We start from the raw sequence: 19,969 nt of genomic DNA, 5'->3' as shown, positions 1-19,969 counted from the left end.
CCTGCTGAGAGGGAAAGTTGGATTTGAAAGCCTGAGCCCCAGCCATCCTGAAGATGAAACAGTTGGATTGTGAAATGTGTACTTTTTTCAAGTTTGATTTGGATGTTTTTTAATCTTCCTCAAATTAAAGGAAAAAATCTCTTGTTTGACCCAAAACAAAATTATGTTTTCTTTGGCCAGCCAACCAAAAAAATCAGCTCTGTCCCCAGTGTTGGTCCAAGCTCTCTTGCCAGTAGTGCTTCCACAGCAATCCTGCTCCATGCAGCTTTACCAGTCCTGGATTAGAGCCTCGTGCTAGAGTTTGCAAGAATAGGAGAGTTCAGTCACTTGCTCAAAGTTTAGTTCAGCTGTTTTGGTTAAATTCATAAATATTTGTTCGTATGTTTTATGATGTTTGTCCACACTCTGTCTTTTTAAGCTGTTCACTCACATAATCTGCTTGAACTTAGTTTTGTGATGTTTTACAAAACAGTATATATGTAATATATATGTTTGCTGTATGGCTGGTGAAGCAGAGTTGATGCAGCTGCAAGGTTTCCATTGCCAGCAGAACTAAGAGGAGGAGAAGGATTTTGGTCAGGAAACAGATAAACTTCATGTCTTTTAGCACCATGTTTTCACCTCTGCAGTCTCCTCCAGGATGTGAACCTGGTAGCTGTCCAGTGAGTTTTAGGTGAATTAGGATTTATGGATTTATGCATCCATTTTCTTGTGCCTTGGAAAGACCCTTGGCTCCAATTATTTATGGACTTACTCTGCCTCCAGCAGAGGACAGACCTGCAGACCCCTGTGCCATACTGCCAGCCCCATCCTCAACTGAGAACCTGCAGTTCGGTGGGGGGAAAGATGGGAATTTTTCCAGTTCCTAATGCTTATAGTGATGTTGGGAAAGTTCCTTTCATGCTTGTTATCCTCCTCAGGAAACATGTCGGAAGTGCCAGGGGCTGTGGAAGGAGCACATGAACCTCACATGTGAGCAGCTGGCTGAGAAGGATGACATCAAGTACAGGACATCCATGTAAGTGAACTCTACCACCAGGGAACAACAGGGATGTGGATGAACTGGTAATCACAGTACACTGGGCGATGGTGTCTGGTGTGGAGGGAGTGAGACACATCTCTGTCCTTGACTAGCAGAGGCCCTAAATTTCTGTTGGGTGTCACTACCTTCCACAGGAAGGTCCTAGGGATGTCAGAGCTGAAGGGTCAGACAGCTCCCAGGATGGGATTTCTGTCTGTGAAAGATACTTGGCAGCAGATCCAGTTGGTAATTTGAGAACGTGGGAAAGTTGTCACCAGCCCAGCCTGCTCCTCTGGCTGGCCCAGTGTCTCACAGGCTGGCACCTGGTCTTCTCAGAGGTGAGAAACCTCCATTAGCATTGCTGGGGGGGAGAAGGAAGGTGTTGTAAGGAGGCAAATAAGTGGATTTAAGTCACAGTAAGTCGTCATTACCCTTTGAAAGTCTGGAGCAGAGACCTGCATGGTTTGCTCGGCTGTTGCTTTCTGGCTTTGTGGGAGAGGATGTGTTTTCTTACCAAAGCTTATCCCTGTTTCTAACCAGTTTGTAGGAATTGTTACAGAGTGGAGTCACATTTTGAAATCCACAGGTGTAAATCCCAACTGTTTCCCTAAAATCTCTTGTAGTTTGATCTCTTGTTACAGTAAATGACAAAATTCTCTGCCTTTAGGAAACAAGGGAAGGTTCATCCATGGAGTTACATGTCTGGTGCAGCCAAGTGGGACCTGCCCATATTGCCCAATCCTTTCCTCTGATTTAGAGTGTCTGGCATGGGTAGAGGTTGGAAAGCTCTACCACTGGGAATTGAATGACTGTTGCTTGCTCATCCCACATCCCTAATTCAGAACAAAATCTTTATAGATTCGATAGGACTTCTTTTCTCTGCCACTGCTTTCGCTGTAGGAAAGAAAGGGAAGAGGAGCGAGTTGTCATGTCCCTAATAAGGGAAAAAATACCAGTTTCAAAACCTTTAGCAGCACATTGCTGTGGCTAGATGAGTCTAACTGCTGATACAATAAAAACTTCCTTTTGAAGCCCTGTGTAAGGAAAGGGAAGCACAGCTGGAGTTCAGGCCAAGCTTCCTGCCTGGCTCAAAGTTTCCAAAAAAGAAATCTGCATCGGCAGCATCCTGTTGAGGAGCAGAGGGAAGAGCAGCTGCAGCTCAGAGGAAAGTCAGTCTCAAGTTGGGCTTTTTGTTTCTATTCTTAGCCCATCTCCACATGCTTGGGTGCAGGTCTTGCTGGGTATAACTGCGTGGGAGCTTTGGGTGGCTGCAAGGCAGGGAAGTTCCCACCTCACCCTTCCCTGCTCCTCTGCTTGTGCTGATGGAGCAGTTTGTATCCTGGTTTGCTGCTGTGATCCTCCAAAATACCTCCCTGCCATCTCCCCACACGTATGTTGACTTTGCAGATCCACTGAAGTCTCTGGGTGGAGATGCCTGGCTAAGGATGATCCTTCCCCACTGCCAGGCCAGCGTAGCAGGAGAGCTGTGCTTCCCTCCATGAAAACACACTCTTTGCTCTTCTGTCATCAAATTTCACTTCTAGGTTGTGAATTAAAGTGTAACGTGATCTCCAACGGTCAGAAAATTGGCCCTTAGGATGATAATTTATATTCCTAAGTCTTTTAATTAAATGACTGAGGCTTTCCTCCAGTTCCGTGCCAAAATAGCATTGCTGCGAGCTGAGCCTGTGCTGGAGTATATGTCACTGCCAGAATGTCCCTTAGGGACAAGGACTGTGCTTTGTCCTGGATTCCCATTGGTGCTCTGTGAGAATAAACCCATCTCTTAAACCTAAAGCAATAACCTCTGGAAAATGTGTGCAGAGAATCTAAGGGGAAAAAAGAAAACCCAGTCTCTGTGGGGAAAGATGTGATTATTTTTCAGTTACAGATTTAAATTTAAGGAAAATCAAATAAAACTGAAGTGTAGCAGCCAGGCTTGGAAAAAAAATATATGGCCATGGCAACTTGTAGCCAGAGCAACAGGCAAACATAAAACTAGCTAGAGGTGACAGCTAAGGGTTTGCTTTCCCTGAACTTTATCTCCCTGGCTGTATTTTTCCGTAGCCAAGTCAAGCATCCATGTGCCCTTTGGCCCTTGAACTTGTGGCTCAAATTCCTCCCAAGCCAGAGCCTGGTGCTTTGGTTCACATGGAAACCAGGATTGGGGCTGCAGCATGCAGCCAGTGGTGGACTTTTTTCCACCTATTTTGTTCTTGAGTTGTCATGGGCTGGTTCCAAGTGGAGCTGAGCCCAGACCTCCTTGGAACAGTGGTAGACCGTGGGGATGGCGTAGGAGGAAAGAGGAGAGGGGTTAAAGCATCGCTGGGATAGTGTAACAGTAATTCTACCACAGGCTGGTGAGTGCAAACACCCCTTTGCTAATTCTCCCTCCTCTTGCAGAGAAGAGAAGATGACAGCTGCCCGGATTAGGAAGTGCCACAAGTGTGGGACTGGCCTGATTAAATCCGAGGGCTGCAACCGCATGTCTTGCCGCTGCGGTGCCCAGATGTGCTACCTCTGCCGCGCTGCCATCAACGGCTACGACCACTTCTGCCAGCACCCACGCTCCCCTGGGGCACCCTGCCAGGACTGTGCCAAGTGCTCTCTCTGGACAGATCCCACAGTAAGTAATGAAGGACTTCTGTGAATGATTCTCACCCTGATTTCAATTACTGTTCCAACCTTGCACCAGAGGAAAACGCGTGTTTTTAGCCAGCACTTTTCCTTTCCCAAGGCAGCTAAAACCACACTGCAGGATCCTGCATCAGCACAGTCACATCTGACCACAGCTTGGAAGGAGATGGTGTTGCTTTAGGGAAAAACAGCTTCTGTCAGATAAGGGCTTTGGCTGGAAGTGCTCTGAGTGCTGTTCTGGGGAGTGAGGCTTGTGGAAAGACTTGATGGGGAATGTGTGCTGACATCAGGCATGGTAGCTAGTGTTGGGATTAGTGGGGCTTTTTCCTATATTTTGCAGCTGAGGTGCTGTTGGTATTGCTTTGGATCTAGAGGCAAGGGGAGTTTTGGTTTTGGTGCCCAGGTCATCCAAATGCTGTTTGAGTCCTATCACAGACATGGACCCATTGGAAAAGTGCCTGCAAGCCAATGGCCTGGAGTTGTAGTTGGGTCTGTTCTCAATGGCTGTTGTCAACAGCTGCAAAGGGAGAACTGAAGCATGGAATGAACTGTGAGGGAAGCTGTAGTAACTTAATACAGCTTGTAGCTGTGGCACGCATGGGAAGACTTGCTGCAGCATCTCTGTAAACTAGAGGTCTTCAATACCAGAAATCCAGGAGTGTTGGTAGGAGCAGGAGTTGAATTTCCTGATTTCAGCAAAGCAGTAGAACAACATGAATGTGGATATGCTTTCCTGGGGCTTGTCTGAGCTTCCTTTTTCTCAGCACTTCTTTGTCTCAGGCTGCTGCAGCTTTTCAGGCTGCTCCCAGCCCCCCTTTTTGCAGGGGATGTGCACAGTCCTGTGCCTGCACAGATCCAGGGAAAAGCCACTCTAAATCTCTTCCTCCTACCTGCAGGCTCTTGGGGAGCTCCCAGCATGTCGCAACCAGCATGAACTTCCTAGTCTTCTGCTTCCCTGCTTTTATTCCCTGCTTCATCCTGTCAATGTGAGCTGTTAAACTACACACAGACACCTCCTTCCAGACACCCCTGTAGCGTTTCCAACACCTGATTACGTGCTTCTCAGGTTCCTGTCCCACTCTTCCCTGTTCTCCACCAGGATGCGATTCAGGGTTCGGCAGCGCTGGCATCCGTTGTTCCCATCAGGCTGCTGATTGTGCTGGGTGATGGCATTTGTTCAGAGCCAGAGAAAACATGAGGCCTCTCAAAATGCTTGTACTGTACTTTAAAATAAATAAATAAATAAGCAGCACAAAGAGGCCACTGTCACCAGGCCCTTTCCAGCTCTCTAATTAACCAATGTTGTGGCAAAGGAAAATTTCCCACTGTCAGCACAGAGCTGGCACTGACTTCTCTTTTGTTTTTATTTCTTTTTGGATGATGGAGCACTGGTGGGCTGGGGAGGTGAAGTTGGGTGACTGTCCTCACTGGGATGCGAAGAATAACTCAACTGTTGGTTTCTAAGGCTGAAATGATGTGAGTGGCCTGTGTGCATTATCTCCTTTCATAAGGGGCTTAGTGACACCATCCCAGTCCCTCCTGGTTGGTCTTTGTATGGACCATGGAAACAGGAGTTATCCTCGTAGGTGTGAGGAGAGGAAAGGAATTTGAGTCTTGATATGGGAATTTGAAAGAGCAAAACACCATTGCATCAGTAGTAGGCATCCTTTGCCAGGGATGATGTCTATCCAAGGGGTGGATCTTTTGAAGGATCTGGTTTGGGTCTAACTCTCCATTATTTACAGCAAAATAAAGTTGTTTTTTTTAAATAGGGAACCTTTGTTCTTTTCCACATGTTTAGTGTTTTCCAAGTCTGAAATGATTCTTGTGAAAGTATAAGTAAACCTATTCATTAGCTTGGGTTAGAAACAAATTAAAGACAGTCCTCTAGGAACTGCAGCATCTGTTAGTCTTGGTCTCAAACGATCTTGAGAGAGTAAAGCAGATGCTTCAAAATTTCCCATAATAGAAGGTTAGTTAAAATCTTGTCCCTACACTGTAATCAGGCTGGAGACTAAAAGCATCAGTGCAATATTTGCTGGCTCCAAGACAAGCTGCAGTCGGGCTGTGGTCAGCAGCTTCCAGGGGGGCAGGCAGGAATCGCTTCATCACTGTTTTTTCTGGAGCTAATCGGTGCCCTGCACCCCTGTAGGGGATGAACATGTGCCAGGAGCTCTTCCCAGGAACTTGCTTGCCCAAAGGTCCTCACGTGCCTGTCCTGCAGCCCATTTGAGCTCCAGCTCTGCTCGCTGAGAGCTTCAGGAGGGGCTGATGCAATATTGCCAGAGACAGAGCTTGGGATGGAGCAGTGGGAATATAGCTATTAGAAAGCATCCCAGGGAGAGCTATGAAGATGGTGAAGGGTCCAGAGGGGAAGCCATGCAGGGAGTGGCTGAGGTCACTGGGTTTGGTCAGCCTGGGGGTTAGACAGGGTCTGCAGCCTCCTCACAAGGGCAGCACCGGTCTCTGCTCTGTGACCAGTGACAAAACCCAAAGGAATGGCTTTGTCAAGAGAGGTTTAGGTTGGATATTAGGAAAAGGTTCTTCCCAGGTGTTTGGTTTGGGCACTGGAACAGCTCCCCAGGACAGTGGTCACAGCCCCAAACCTAACAGAGTTCAAGGAGTGTTTGGACAATGCTCTCAGGCACATGGTGGATTGTTGTGTTGTCCTGTGCAGGGTCAGCAGTTGGACTCTGATCCTTGTGGGTTCCTTCCAGCTCAGAATATTCTATGGCTCTGGGCTATGGGAACGGTTTGCCCTGATTTCTAAGTATCTGTAGCAAGCCCAGGGCTGATGTGTGCATTTTACCCAGTTTTTTACAAATCCCATGGTGCAAATTGATTGATGCATTCTGACTGTTTTGGTAAACCAAGTTCTGCTCTCCAATGTATTATTTTGAATTTAATAGTCATCTTTGGGCTATCAGTAATACTGCACAGAGGCTTTTTTTTCTGGCTTTAAAGTTTAAGATGTTTTCAGTAAACTCTTCAAACCCTCCCAAAGGCCTGTTGTTAAAGTTCAAAGCCAAAGACTAATCATCATGAGGTGTTTGCAATTATCCCTCCTTCTGGTGTTATAAAAAGATGATGTTGAGTGAAGACTGTGTAAAACTTCAAATGCATTAATGCAATGCACAAAGTGCATAGTCCTGCCTGTAGGATTTGGGGGGGGAAATCACCCCTGAATTTAGGATGTGGAGTTTGTGATAGGTTTTGTTGGTTTATTTTTTTTTTTTAACTGCTATAAAATGCCTCAATCATAAGCATATGGTTAATCCAGGGAATTCGCAGAAAGCCATGGATATGGAATGCCTGTTGCTGAAATAACTCTGCATTTCTTAAACAGCAGCATGTGCCTCATCCCCATCCCGGCCCCCCTTTTCCTGCAGCACTGCGGATGCTCTGTTCCAGTTACAACACTGCCTGCTTTCATCCCTGCTTCCTGCTGCATGGAGGAACACGCCAGAGACAGCCCATGCCTGTTCTTGCTCAGGCTCTCCGCAGCTGATCTGGGAATGATTTGAAACAAAACCCCTTAGTCCTTTGGAAGCCTCCGTCGTGAAAAATCATTTCAAGTTTATTAGGAACGGCTGCAGCCACATGTACGTGGAAAAAAGGAGCAGCAAAGAGGCAGAAAGGGGGAGGCAGCGGTGGTGAAGCACTTTCTAAAGTCAGGGGAGGGATTGCACAGCCCAGAAATAGTCTCCAGGTCGCTTGTTTTCCCTGGCTCAGGCGGCAGCAGCCGCTTGCCTGTGACACTTAATAATTAAAGATAACGAGAAGTGCAGGAGATAAAAACAGGGCGTTCAAAAGCTCCCCGGATGGCGCTTCAGTTCTGGGCAGAGGAGGCTTTGTCTGGGGGGAGGTTGTCTCTGTGTCTTGCCGAGCTGTTATCTCGGTTGCTGCTGTATTTTCTCGTTCCCAAGGGCAGTTTGTTTCTCCTTGGGCTCTGTCTGCCCGTGGCAGGGCCCTGTGCGGATGCTGCTGTGGCTCCTCTGCACCAGCATTGCTGAACGGGCCCTCCCTGCCATGGAAAGGTGCCTCACTTAGCAACCCAGCCCAGCTCCCCGGCTAATCCATCCACAGCCCGAGCCGTCCGTGCTGCTGTGATTGGCTCCGAGCTCACCGCATTCCCTGGATTCAATGGGAGAGGGCTGAAAGGAGAAGCCTCCTCCGTGCCGAGATCCCTTCCCAGCTGGGGGATGGCAGGGGCAGGCTCCCACACTACCCAGGGATGAACATTTATGGGGTTTGGCTGCGGGACTGGGATAGCTCCTGCAAAGGGCATCCTGCTCTTGAGTTTGGGGCAGAGCTTGGTCCTGTTTTTCCACTTAAAAACGCAGCTGCTGTTAATAACCACGTTTGCTTTCTGCAGTGTTTGCAGATAAAAAGGATGAATACATCTCAGAGATCCTTTGCATTTTCCTCCTGGCCACCTCCCTTCTCCCGTGATGCAGCGGAGTGTGGGGAAGGGCCACACATTGCCCTGTGTTTCCTCTCTCAGAGAAGAGCCAAGTTACTGCCTTGCTCAAAAAGCATACAGGCTGAGGCCCCCCCAGGGCTTGGGGGGTTGCTTTTTTCTTTTTCTTCTTTATTTCTAGGGTTTTTTCTTGCTGCAGGCAAGGCAGCTGACAGGAAGATGACTGTTAACTTGACAAGATAAATCCCTTCAATTTGCACAGCCTGTGAACAGGCTATTAAATTTATAATCTAATCCTTTATTAAGGGACTTGAACTTCCTCAGGAAAAGGGACACAAGAAGCTTTTGAAATCATTCTGCAGCCTCCACCTCCATGTGATGTTAAAGGATTTCTCACCACAAAACTAGTGTGTTGATAAAAACTCAGTTTTTGGTGTGGATGCTTTGTCCCTCAGTGACTCTGTCATCTCTCTCCAATTACTGTGGAATCAAAAACCAGCCTCTGCTTCCAAAGAATTGGAGATGTTTTTCAAAATTCACTAAAATAGTACTAGAACTTGGGGATTTATTTTAATTCTGACCTGCACAATATGTATTAGGCAGAACTTGTGGCATCAGCTTTCCTTCAGGAACATCCTAAAATTACCTTGCTGTTTACATATCATCAATTCCTTTGTTCTGTCTGGGATGTGGATCTTCCCTAAATACTGCAGGTATTGAATGGTGCTGTGTGCTCATCACTTGCCAAAGTTAATGTCAGCCTCTTAAGTAGGAAAGTGCATTTTGTGCAGTGTATTTTTGGTGTTTCAATATTAATGGATACCAGTTTTTGAGAAATACTGATGTAAAAAAAAAATTCCAAGCCAAGACTTGGTATGTGGGATTAAGAGTAAGCACTTCTTAATCTTCCAATAGGAAAATACACTTTTATCAGCAGAGAAGCAACAGAGCTGATAAATTCTGTATGTGGTGATGTGGTTTGTTGTACTTCTGCTGTGATTTGCAGTCGCAGAACTAGTCGGGAACTCATCCTGATCCAGCTCTGTTCCTGGCAGGTTTTTGCATCCAGGGTGTGCTGTGAGCTGTGCACCTCTTGAAACTCAAGAGAGGCTGGTGTTGAGTGGGGATCTCTGGCCACTGCACTTGGGAGGTGTGTTTTATGTTGTCCTTGGGAGTTAGGAGTCGTTTTGGAGGTCTAGCAGATGGAGTTTGCTGTTCCATGTTTCCCCAGTGCTCCAGGAGCCACAGTAATTGGAGGCAGCATCACCTTGGGGGGTTGCAGCTGGCTCCTGGCCCCGGGGCAGATGGCTGTGTCCAGCCCATTAGTGGGAGGTCAGCTGCAGTTTAAACTGGGAGGGTCAAGCAGCCCTCGCAGCAGGAGGATCTTGTAAAGTTGTGTTGTTGGTATGTCTGTTTCCCCCAGGCTGGTGCAGGACTGAGTGAAGCTGCAGTGTCGCAGGCTGTGCTGGCAGGAGAGTGGTGTCCCTGGGAAGCATCATTTCAGAGGGTTAATTACAGTCAGAGAATGGTTTTCGTTGGAAGGAGCCTTAAAGGTCACCCTCTGCCTCAGGCAGGGACACCTTCCACCAGACCAGGTTGCTCCAAGCCTCATCCAACCTGGCCTGGAACACTTCCAGGGATGGGGCAGCCACAGCTTCTCTGAGCAACCTGTGCCAGTGCCTCAGCACCCTCACAGGGAACAGTTTCTTCCATAATCTTGTAAATTAAACCTTTTACTTTAGACTGAGTTAGAAGGCATAAGTTTCTAGGCTTTAAGGTGAGGTTTGTTCCTTTGTGTGAGGGAAGGAGATAGTGATCTTGCTTGGTGGAGCTTAAAATATATTTCTTATCATATAACAAAAAAAACCCTTCAGGTGCTTCATTATGAGTGTCAATAAAATGGAAGTGGTGGCTGTCTCCAGTTTCAAGAGCATTGCAAAAAAAATTGTCTGAGAAGGAAAAAAAATGAAGTCTTGAAGCTTTGAGAGCACTGCTGGGGCAGCAAAGGAGCAGGGGATGTTTGGTTGCCTGTGGACCATACCCAGGTGGTTTTCCAGCCAGGGAACATCACAGTGTGATACTTGGGAGGTAGTTAGACATTCCATATAGGCTCAGAAGAGCCACTCTTCAGCAGTTTTTATGGAGATAGATAGGCTGTAATTACCAGTCTGTGGAAGAAGCCTGCTTGGAAAAAAAAGGCATGTCCTGGAAAGTCTTAATTTTAACCATTGACTCACAGAATAATAAAAGGGAGGGAAGTATTGAGTTTTTGGCTTTCTACAGATTAAGATAACTTCAGTCTCCCAGAGAAACCTCATCTGGTGGTGGAGGAGGGGACTTCTCCACAAGCTTCCCAGGCATTGCTGCTAGACAGGCAGGACCATGAGATGGGGACTGGGAAGCTTAAAATAATTTCAATGTAGCTGCATGTATTAAGCATATTTTTAATTTGATTCCAGAGCACTTTTCAAAATACAGGATATTTTCCACATTAAGAGTGTTCAGGAAGAAATGCATGTGTTTTGGCAGTACTGAAATTAGGATGAGCAAAACAACATTGTCTTGTGCCTTGTGGGGTACTTGGGGTCTCCCTCCTGCTCTACTGTTAGCACTGGCAGGTTTGCTGCTGGAGAAAACCAAGTGCTTCTTCAGCTACAAGGAGACCCAGAGTGCCTGATGCAGGTGGTGTGTGTCATCCAACAGCTCCTGTTCTCTGCCTTCCTCCCTAATAACTAACACCAAGGGTCCACACACTGTCCTCTCAAAGCACTAGGTAGAGTTTCATCCCCACAGACACAAAGCAGCAGCAGTTCAACCCTGCAGGGACCAGCAGGACCTCACTGCCATCGCTGCACATATGGCAGCAGCAGCATCTGCTGCCTGGCACTGAGAGGGAGCTCTCTCTATGAGGGCTCTGTGATCCTGTGAGCTCTTTTACACTGTGTTGCAGTGCAGAAACTCACCTGAAGTTTCACTGCATCCTTTGAGCTCACTGATGTTCCTTTGAGTTAAGAAAACTGAAGCTGAGGAGAGCCAGAAGGACAATTTCAGTTTCTGCCTTATCCTTGTGCTCTCAGTGAGCAGCAGCTCTGAATATTCTTGCTGTAACCTCTAGACAGACATTAAAGAAACATATTGGGATTTATGCCCTTCTCAGAGTTACAGATAAGATCTAAATGGCACCATTTAGCTACTAGAGCCAGGATTTAAGTTGTGTTAATTCTAGCTGTTGGGCCAAAACCTCTACAAGTGCTGGTATAATGTAAATATTTAATAGCCTATTGCCATTTAAAAGATTAACAGCTCTTCAGAGGGTGGAGCTGGGTTGCAGCTCTCTGGTTTCCATCAAGTCAATGCATTTTAGCGCTGATTTCCCTGGAAAGCTGATCCACTTCTCTTGGTCATACTCCACAGAGTGCAGGTTATTTGTGCTGCAGTTCCCCCATCACAGTCTTTCTTTTGCCTAATCCTAGGCCAGTCCCAAACAAGGACAGTTCAGCCCAGTTCACCTTTTTTTTGTTTCTCCCATGCAAATGTGCTGAAAAGGAAAGCAGCATTGAGACAACAGAAAGCTGCTGCAGGAGGAATTATCCCACTGACTCTTGGTTCTCCTTTAATTTCTAGGAAGATGATGAAAAGATAATCCAGGAGATTCAGAAGGAGGCTGAAGAGGAGCAAAAGAAGAAGAATGGAGGTAAGTCACAGTCTATAGCTGTGCTTTGGGATCAGATTTAGTTTGATGGGACAGCAGAGGGTTCTGAGCTACTGACAAGTCTCTGGACCTGCATTGGATTCATCCTATGGCCTGGCTGTTTGCAGGCTGCTCCATACATTGCTGTGCTGCACCAAACATCACCCAAATTTTGCTCCAGAGGGGAGTGCAAGCCATCACCCTGTTCCTCCTGGGAACCAGTCTAGTTTTAAATCTCTGGTGTCTGCAGACTGTGCAGGACCTTGAGCAGGCACAAGGCTTGTGTCCAGCTCTTGTGTGGCACCAGGTGTCACGGAAGCACAGACCTGTCTCCGCTTGGCAAAGCAGCAGAAGGGGCAGCTGTATCCTGGGGGGGCACAGAGGCTGCAAAAGGAGATGTTCCCCCTTTGTGGGGTGGTATAGGTGGAAGGAAAGCTTGTGGTGAGCAGTGATGCTGTGTGGGGAGTGCTCAGGAACATTTTGGGGATGGAGGAGGCTGATGGCAATGTCAGACCATGCATGGGTTGAGGTTAGTGAGTTTCATTTGTGGGATGACTTGTTCTTTGTTCTCCTCCCTCTGCAGAGAACAGCTTCAAGCGGATCGGCCCTCCTGTGGAAAAGCCTGTGGAGAAAATCCAGAGAATTGAAGTCATCCCTAGACCTGTTCCTCAGAACCTCCACCAGCCCCGGATGCCCCCATACCCCTTCGTACACCCTCCCTTCCCTCTCCCTCCCGTCCGGCCCATGTACAACAACATTCCCCTCAACATTGGCCCCATCCCTGCCCCCTATGTCCCCCCATTACCCAACATGAGGGTGAACTATGACTTTCCCCAGATTAATGTGCAGCTGGAGCACAACTTGCCTATGCACTTTGGCCCTCAGCCTCGGCACCGATTCTGACCTGCTTCCAACAGCACTTGGCGTAGAGTCGCTGCAGGGCAAAGCCACCCCATAACGTCACCCTCTTCCCACTCCAGCCCCTCAGGGTGTAGCCAGCAGCCAGGGGACTCTGTCCCTGCACTGCACCACTCCCTAGAGCTTTTCCAAACCTTTGCAATCCAACATTTCAACCTGTGCTGCAACAGGGCTTGGTGCTGCATTTCTGAGGGGTGGAATTCCTTCCTGTGTTGGGCATCCAGATGTTTTTGACTTGACAAAGCCTGTTCAGACAGCTATTGGGAGGGAAAGTGAGACTTTATGGAGCACAAGGATACAGCTGTTCCTTGGGGACTTTCCCAAAATCCTGTCTTCCTGCTGGCCAGAGCAACTGCTGCATGGTCAAATGAGTGCTGGAGGAGGGGAGGAGAGACTTGGCATCCGAGTAAGACCTTCAGGAACAAGGTAACAGGAGGCACTGCCCGAGCCTGCTGCCTGCAGAGAGGCACAAGGCCAGGGTTCCCATGTTCTCCAGCATCCCTGTACACTGCTGGGACCTTCCAGCAGAAATAAATGGCTCAAAACCAAGTCAAATTTGGTGTTTTTAACATTTCTCACTCTGCAAGTGGAGCGAGGGGCTGCAGCAGCCATCCTGTTGCCGAGATCTTGGTAGGAAAACCAGAGCCATGTTCTGTTTTGGGTGTTAGCAAGTGGCAGGAGCTTCAGACACCCAAATCTTTGACTGGACTGAACTTGCCTCCTTTGAAGAGCTCAGGTTTTTTTTTCCCCCCCAGAGGTGGGTCCCCCTCAGCTTCCAAAATGTGGCCTTTGTTTTCCTTTTCTCATCTGGCATCCCAAACCTCCCCCAGCTTCTGGCAGCAATCCTCAGGCAGCTGCTGGGAGCAACCTAGAGCTGAAGCTGTGCCCTGTATTGCAAAAACTGCCTGGGAAACACCTGGATAGATGTGTAGGCAGTGCTATGTGCAGGAAAATTAGGAATGACCCCTGTAGCCATGCATGCAGACACAGTGATCTGGGAGCACCTGTACCCCAACCCCACTGCCCAAGGGGCAGCTGTAGCCTCATGCTGCAGGAAGCTGCTGCTTCCATGGAGCTAAAGAACTTCTGAAAGTGTGTGTGTCAGCTTAACTGGCTTCAGCAAAGCGTGTTAAAAGTTAAACCTGAATATTGCTGGGCTTAGGAAGTGAGGGAAACGCAAGACTTCCTTGTGAGGAGTGGGGGATGCAGTGCTGGGCTGTGGGAGGAGGGTGGCACAGGGCCCTTTCCCCACACAGCCCCTTGCTGTGCTGTCTGGTACAGGCCTCCTCTAGAAAAGAGTTGTGGAAAAAAAAAAAGTCTTCCCAGGAATGTTGGGCTGGCTTTTAGCAGCCCACTTATGCTGTTGTTCTCCAAATGGTTTGGTCTAGGCTTCATCCTGTTCTGTCCTGCTGGGAACCCCCTGGGTGCATTTCCCCTCCTGTTGGTCCCCTCTGTATTTGAGCATCCAGGTGTTCTGTGAGTTTATTTGTTTTTTCAGGTAAAACTCCCTGTCTCCACCTCACAGCTCCTGCCAGACCCCCACGTGCAGCTCTCCAGCTCCAGCATCCCCTCGGGCATGCAGGAGCACTGGGCACAGGGTGTTGGTGGGAAGCTCCTGGACCAGGGACAGCCTCCACCATGGCCTGGGACAGCACGTAGGGACTGTTGTCCCCAGGAAGGTCTCCCAGAGGGGCTTCTATGCCTTTTGGAGCTAAGTCAATTTTTCCTGTTGCCTGTCAGTCTAATTGTTCCCTGTGGAGTGCTCTGTTTGGCTCCTCCATGCCGTGGTCTTTCCAGCATTAATAACCAACTGTTATTCCCTTGCTGCTGGAATTTTTAGTTTTGTGTTAATTTATTTCTGGCAACAGTCTGGGAGCTGCAGGAGCTTTATCACTTGCTGCTCAGCTGGGCTTTAGCCAGGTTTAAATCCTGCCTTGCACCAAGTGATTCCTGCAGTAGCCAGGAGCAGGGCATCCTGTTGGATTTTGAGGATGAGGACTGTCACAACATTAGCAGGTGGTAAGATAAGTCAGAAGAAGCAGTGATGGCTTCCCATACAGAGAGGCAATCCTGTTTATTCAATAGGTGAGATTTTCTGGACTGGTTTGGATGAGCCCTCCAGGCTCTCTGAGGCATGTGCCCTTCCCCAGGAGGGTGCTGGGGTTGTCACCTGCCTGTGCACAGGGTGTCAGGCAGGGGGGAGGGACAGCAGCCAGGGCACTGAACCAGTGACCCAAACTGAATTAAGTGTGATGGTGGTCTAGTCCCATCTTTTGGTGCATGTCTAAGGATGTGTGGGCATTGAGAACTGAGCCTTGGCAGGGGGAAGTGTGGAGGTGGAGCAAGGGAGATGGAGAAGTGTCAGGCAGAGGTGACAAGGGGAGGTTAGTGACTGTGATCCATCGGGGTCACTGCTGCTGTGGCAGTCACAGTCCTGGAGGAGCCTGGTGGATGCAGGGGGACGGGAGGACTGTGATTCCCATGTCCCCTGCCAAACCCTAGAGTTTATTTGTGTCTGAGAGAAGATAAATTGGTGGCTGGTCTGTGATGTGGAGGTGTCCTGTGCCCAGCAATGGGCTCAGTCCTTCAGCCACCCCAAGGCTCTGCTGTGCTCCCAGCACTGCTCCTCTCCCCAAGGAAACACCCATTGCACTGAAAACTTGCAGCCAAACCCCTTGGCTGCTCCTTCCCTCTAACCTGAGAGACCTCACGTTACGGTTTCTGATAGCATTTGCATCTGTGTTGGTTTATCTAATTAAAAAAAAACCAAGAAGAAAAAAGCCCAAAACTTACTGCACAGCCACCAGACCAGCTGTGACCTGGTCTCTAACTCCTACATCCTGTTTTCCCTCCTGCCCCACAGGCCTTGGAACCAGTAGTTAAAAGGTTTGAAAGGTTAAAAGGTGACAGGGAGGTTGCTGTGTCCAGGCTGATCCCATAACAGGTACTTCTTATGGCTAATTGCAGTGTCCCACTTACTTGCCTTAAAGGTGGAGAGAGAAACTTAGTATTTGCACTTAGCAAAACGTTATATTAAAAGAAAAAAACCCTGTAAAGATGTGCATGTTCTGCAACTTTGTATAACGATAGCTGAAAATAAATAGGTGGTTTATTAAAAAAGAAAAAGGAAAAAAAAGCCGAAAAATATTTTTATTTACATTCTGGTAGTAAACAGCTCTAATATTCTGTGTGTAAAAAGTTCCTGTATTATATTGTAATTTGAATTTTTTGTAAATAAATTTGTGCACTCTGGCTTTTACCTCTGTGCTTTTCCTACAGCTGAAACATTGTCCTCCCTCCTGCCTGTGCCAGCCTGGTGCTGGGATAGTGCCAGGGAGTGGGGCCAGATCCCAGCCTGTGCCTGTGAAAACTCCACAGGTTGCAAGGCAAAACCCATTTGACCCTCCTGGAACAGCTTAATATGTTCCACATGCTCCCTAGGAAAAGCTGGATGGGATATAAAATGGTTTCCAGTCATTCCTTTAAATGGAAACCAGGATGGGGGGAAGGCTGGGGGTTTCCCTCTTGCAGGAGTGGTGGTAAATGATGGTAAGTGCAGAATGCAGCCTGAAGGGGAAAAGGAAATGTGTATTGGCAGCTGGGGGAGAGGGCAAGGGTGAAAGTCCTCCCTGCAGCTCCACAGCCTCTTCCCTGTGTGGGCACCCACCAGCTGAGCCAGCAAACCTCCCTCCTGCCTCCTGCCCGGGCTGGGGAGGTGTCACTGGTGGTGTCATGACCAGGTTTGCCCATGCACACAGATGGCACAGCAAGGGTGAGCTCATGGCAATCGGAGCTGCTCAGCATTTCCTGCACTGCCCTGATTTCTCCCTGTTTATAGTCAGGAACGAACATCCTTCCTTCCTTTGGGGTTTGCTGCTGTGTTCTAACCCCCATCCCCCTGCAGTGTGTGTCTGGGGGGAGCTGCTCAGCTCCTGCTTTGCCAAACTTTGCTTTTACCAAACCAGCTTTACATTTTTGAGGCCAAACAGGAGCTCATCAGTGCCCTGCAGTGCCCAGCCAGCTGTGCTGCTGAAGGGCAGGGAAGGGCTGGCTGCTCTCAGTGCCTGTGACAGAGTTGGCCCCAGACTGTCCATAAGCACATGGTGCACACTCTCTTCACAGCTGAAACTGCAGCATCACCTCACACCTGAGTGGGTTGGTTGAGTTTCTGGGCTGGTTTCAGCTGTCCCAGGGGTGCTGGAGGAAAATCCCAGCTATCCAGGCTCCTCTGGCAGGACGTGTGGGCTGGGCTGGGCTCCTTCCCTCCTTAGTTCATCTTCCCCTTCTCCCTATCACCAAGTGGAGGAGGTGATTGCTTCCAAAGTACCAAGCTGTGCACCCAAAACCAACATCCCATTGCTCTTCCCTCTTGGCAGGGCCGTCACATAGAGGTGAAACACCTGAGTCAGGAGGAAAAAAAATCTCCCTGGGGCCGTGGCTTTGCTCCTGGCTGTGAGGGCAGGAGAGCTGGATTGCAGGAGGTGGTTTTGCCCTTGACCTATCCCCAAAGATCCCCATGGGCTCAGAGGCTTCAGGCTGCTCTGAGCACCTCCAGAGGTGGCCCAGCCTCCAGCTGGCTTTGGCTTTAGCTTTATGCCTTGCTCCATGGAGATGAACTTGTTGGTCACCATTCCCTTACCACCAACTCCTCAGCTCCCTCAAACCAGCTCAATCTTCATGAGGCAGTTTGGCCCCCAAAGGCTCCACCACCCCAAATCTCCATGCTCAGGCTTGTGCCTCTCACTCAAAGGCTGTTGCAGCCCCAATAGACCACACACCAGTTTGAATCCGAATGCAGGTTTTATTTTTTATTCATCTTTCTCCATTTGAAGCTATTTCTTTATTTAAGTTATACAAATGGCACTTACAAAAAAATAATAATTAAAAAAAAAAAAATAACGAAAAACGAACGAACCCAAAACTTAACTTTTCAGAGTGAGATGTTTTCAGAGAGTCACGACACCCGATAAGAGGAGACAGGAGAGATGTTGACCTAGTGTCACACAGGAGAAGCCAGAGTGGGAGTTACATGGTTCGAGGGGCACAGGGAGGAGGTGACACAGGGAGGGGGTGAAGGCCAGTGAAAGTGTGTGCCAAGTCACAATGTCACGTAGGGCTTCAGCAAGACACTCGGTCCTTCAGGGGCAGCGTGGTGCCCGGGGGCAGCCCCTGGGGGTGAGCGCAGAGCCGAGGTAGAGTCCCAGCAGGGATCCCCTGCGCCCGCAAGGGACCCCGGCCCGGAGTTGTCCCCCTGGCAGGGGACAGTCGCTCGCTCTCCCAGCTGAGTTTAGCACCAAGCTCCTACGGAGGGGTGTCCCTCCAGCTTTAAGGCTGACGAGCCCCTGCCTGGCCTCCGGCAGTAGGGACTGGCCCTGGTTTGGCACGGCAGCGACGCCGCGAGCACCCTTGGCGTGGGGTGGGACCAGCGCTCCCTCCGAGAGGGGCCCACGCGGGAAAAGGCTCCTTGGTGTGTTTGCAGGGAGCAGATACCAACCCTGGGAAGGCCCCAAAGGATAAAGTGCCTTTCAACACCCTAAGGAACGCGCAGCATCACCCGTTACAGACAGCGTTAAACTCTAATGCAGACCTAGTACAGACAACAGCTGGTCACACAGTGCCATGGAGAGCATATATAAATAGAGACTAACAAAAATACTGTTTTGGTCTTTTTTTCTTTTTTTTTCCTTTTCCAGTAGGGTTGTGATTCATGAGAGCCCAGCCCAGGTGCCCCAGGGGCAGCAGGACTGGGAGCTGCCCCCTCAGGAGAGCCTGCAGGAGCAGGCGCTTCCGAATTCAGCATTAGGTGTTCAGTGATTCGCTTCACCGTTCCAGTATTTTACGAGAGAGAAAAAAACAACAACAAAGGTACTGAGCAAATATCACTGTGCAAAGTTTGCTAAGGAACTTTTCTATTCTGTAAACCAAAATCTGCAGTTTATGCTTCCAGCCACCACCCCAGGAAGGTCACAGCCAGCCTGGCTCCTGCTGGGACTGAAGCCCGCGGGAGGTGAGCTGGATGAAGCGCCCACCCCGGCACAGGTTGGTTCTGTGTCCCCCACGCCCTCCTCTCCAGGCACAGCAGCAGGACCAGCCTCAGGGCAGGCACTGCCAGGCTGGACCCACCATCAGGGTCTGGGATGCTCCTCCAGAGCCAGAAGCACAAGGTGGGGTGGAGGGACACAAGGAGCTCAGGGCTCCATCGAGATGAAAGGCTGAGGCTTTCCAGACGGGATCACCCTAAAAAAAATCGTTTCCAGGTGGATGGGGATGGGGCAGCTTGTTGGCCCTTCCGCAGGGACGTGTGGCAGCGCACACCAGCCCTGCCCCAGGGGATGCTGTGATATGTAAGGTCACCTCTTATGGCTCAGCTGGGGATGAACCTGCCCCAAAAACCAGGAGGGGAGAGAAGCTGCCAGGGGAGCCAGGAGGAGCTGACTGAGCCCAGCACCATCACTCCTGGCCCTGGCTGGAGTGGGGCAGGCCAGGACAGATGCTCCAGGGGACACTGGCAGCACAGACTGAGGTGGTGCCAGCGCTGATATGGTAGAAGAGAGCACAGAGGTGATCTTATTCCCTTTTTTCAATCAAGGAGAGGAAAAAAAGCTACCTAAGGTGATGCTCGGAGCCGGGAGAGGGGTACAGCGTTTTCCAAGCCCAGCAAACCTGGAGTGAGGCAGGGATGGGGGGATAGAGACAGACCCTTCTACAAAGCTATAGGCAGGCTGCCCCACCACTTTTCCAGTTCTTACAGGGATTTATGGAGACCCACCTCCCACACAACGCGCCAACTCTACGGCAGGAGGGAAGGGCAAGCCAGTCTGAAAATCCTGTTACAGAGAGGAGAAACAGAACCCAAAGGAAAAGAGGAAGGAGGAAGGGAAAGAAAAGTTGGCAACGGGAGGTACCCTAAAGTGCATTAATATTCCCAGAGGGTGGAGGCGTCAATGGTGTCGGCCGATGCCTTGAGGACCCCAGCATGGTCCCCCTTCAGGTATTTGCCATTGATTTTGATGGCCACTTTGTTATAGTCGCAGAACTCAAAAAAGAAGTCCACGGGGGAGTCGCTGCTGCTGGTGACGGACGACTCGTTCCCCACCATCCAGTACTTCCCGGTGGTATCTGCAGGCACAGGGAGAGGGGACAAGATGGCCTTGTCAGCCACCACAGGGACCCAATGGCTGTCACCCTCCCAGCCCACAGCCACCCCCAGGGACTCACCCTTGATGTTGTAGGCTCCGTCGTTGAACTCCAGCTGGCAGACGTCGTAGGAAGGGCGGTTGGA

General features: G+C 49.4%; 2 protein-coding genes across 2 annotated transcripts in view; one reads left to right on the top strand and one right to left on the bottom strand.

Moving 5' to 3' along the window:
- Positions 1-12,672, top strand: part of RNF216 (ring finger protein 216) — a gene marked incomplete at its 5' end in the record, with an annotated part of 58,471 nt that extends 45,799 nt beyond the window's left edge. Inside the window, 5 exons of the mRNA XM_009072373.1 lie at positions 630-651; positions 921-1,018; positions 3,425-3,647; positions 11,703-11,772; positions 12,353-12,672. Of these exons, the coding sequence (XP_009070621.1) occupies positions 630-651; positions 921-1,018; positions 3,425-3,647; positions 11,703-11,772; positions 12,353-12,672 (733 nt within the window). The remainder of the gene's footprint in view (positions 1-629; positions 652-920; positions 1,019-3,424; positions 3,648-11,702; positions 11,773-12,352) is intronic.
- A 6,541-nt stretch (positions 12,673-19,213) lies between these two features.
- LOC103799999 (fascin-like) overlaps positions 19,214-19,969 on the bottom strand; it is a gene marked incomplete at its 5' end in the record, with an annotated part of 1,829 nt that continues 1,073 nt past the window's right edge. Inside the window, 2 exon segments of the mRNA XM_009072362.1 lie at positions 19,214-19,806; positions 19,906-19,969. The exon segment at positions 19,906-19,969 is cut by the window's right edge and continues 11 nt beyond it. Of these exon segments, the coding sequence (XP_009070610.1) occupies positions 19,604-19,806; positions 19,906-19,969 (267 nt within the window).

Source organism: Acanthisitta chloris, unplaced genomic scaffold (assembly GCF_000695815.1).
Source record: "Acanthisitta chloris isolate BGI_N310 unplaced genomic scaffold, ASM69581v1 scaffold15470, whole genome shotgun sequence".
Classification (NCBI taxonomy): domain Eukaryota; kingdom Metazoa; phylum Chordata; class Aves; order Passeriformes; family Acanthisittidae; genus Acanthisitta; species Acanthisitta chloris.
Note: the sequence above shows the minus strand (reverse complement) of the source record. Positions and strands in the feature narration are given on the sequence as shown.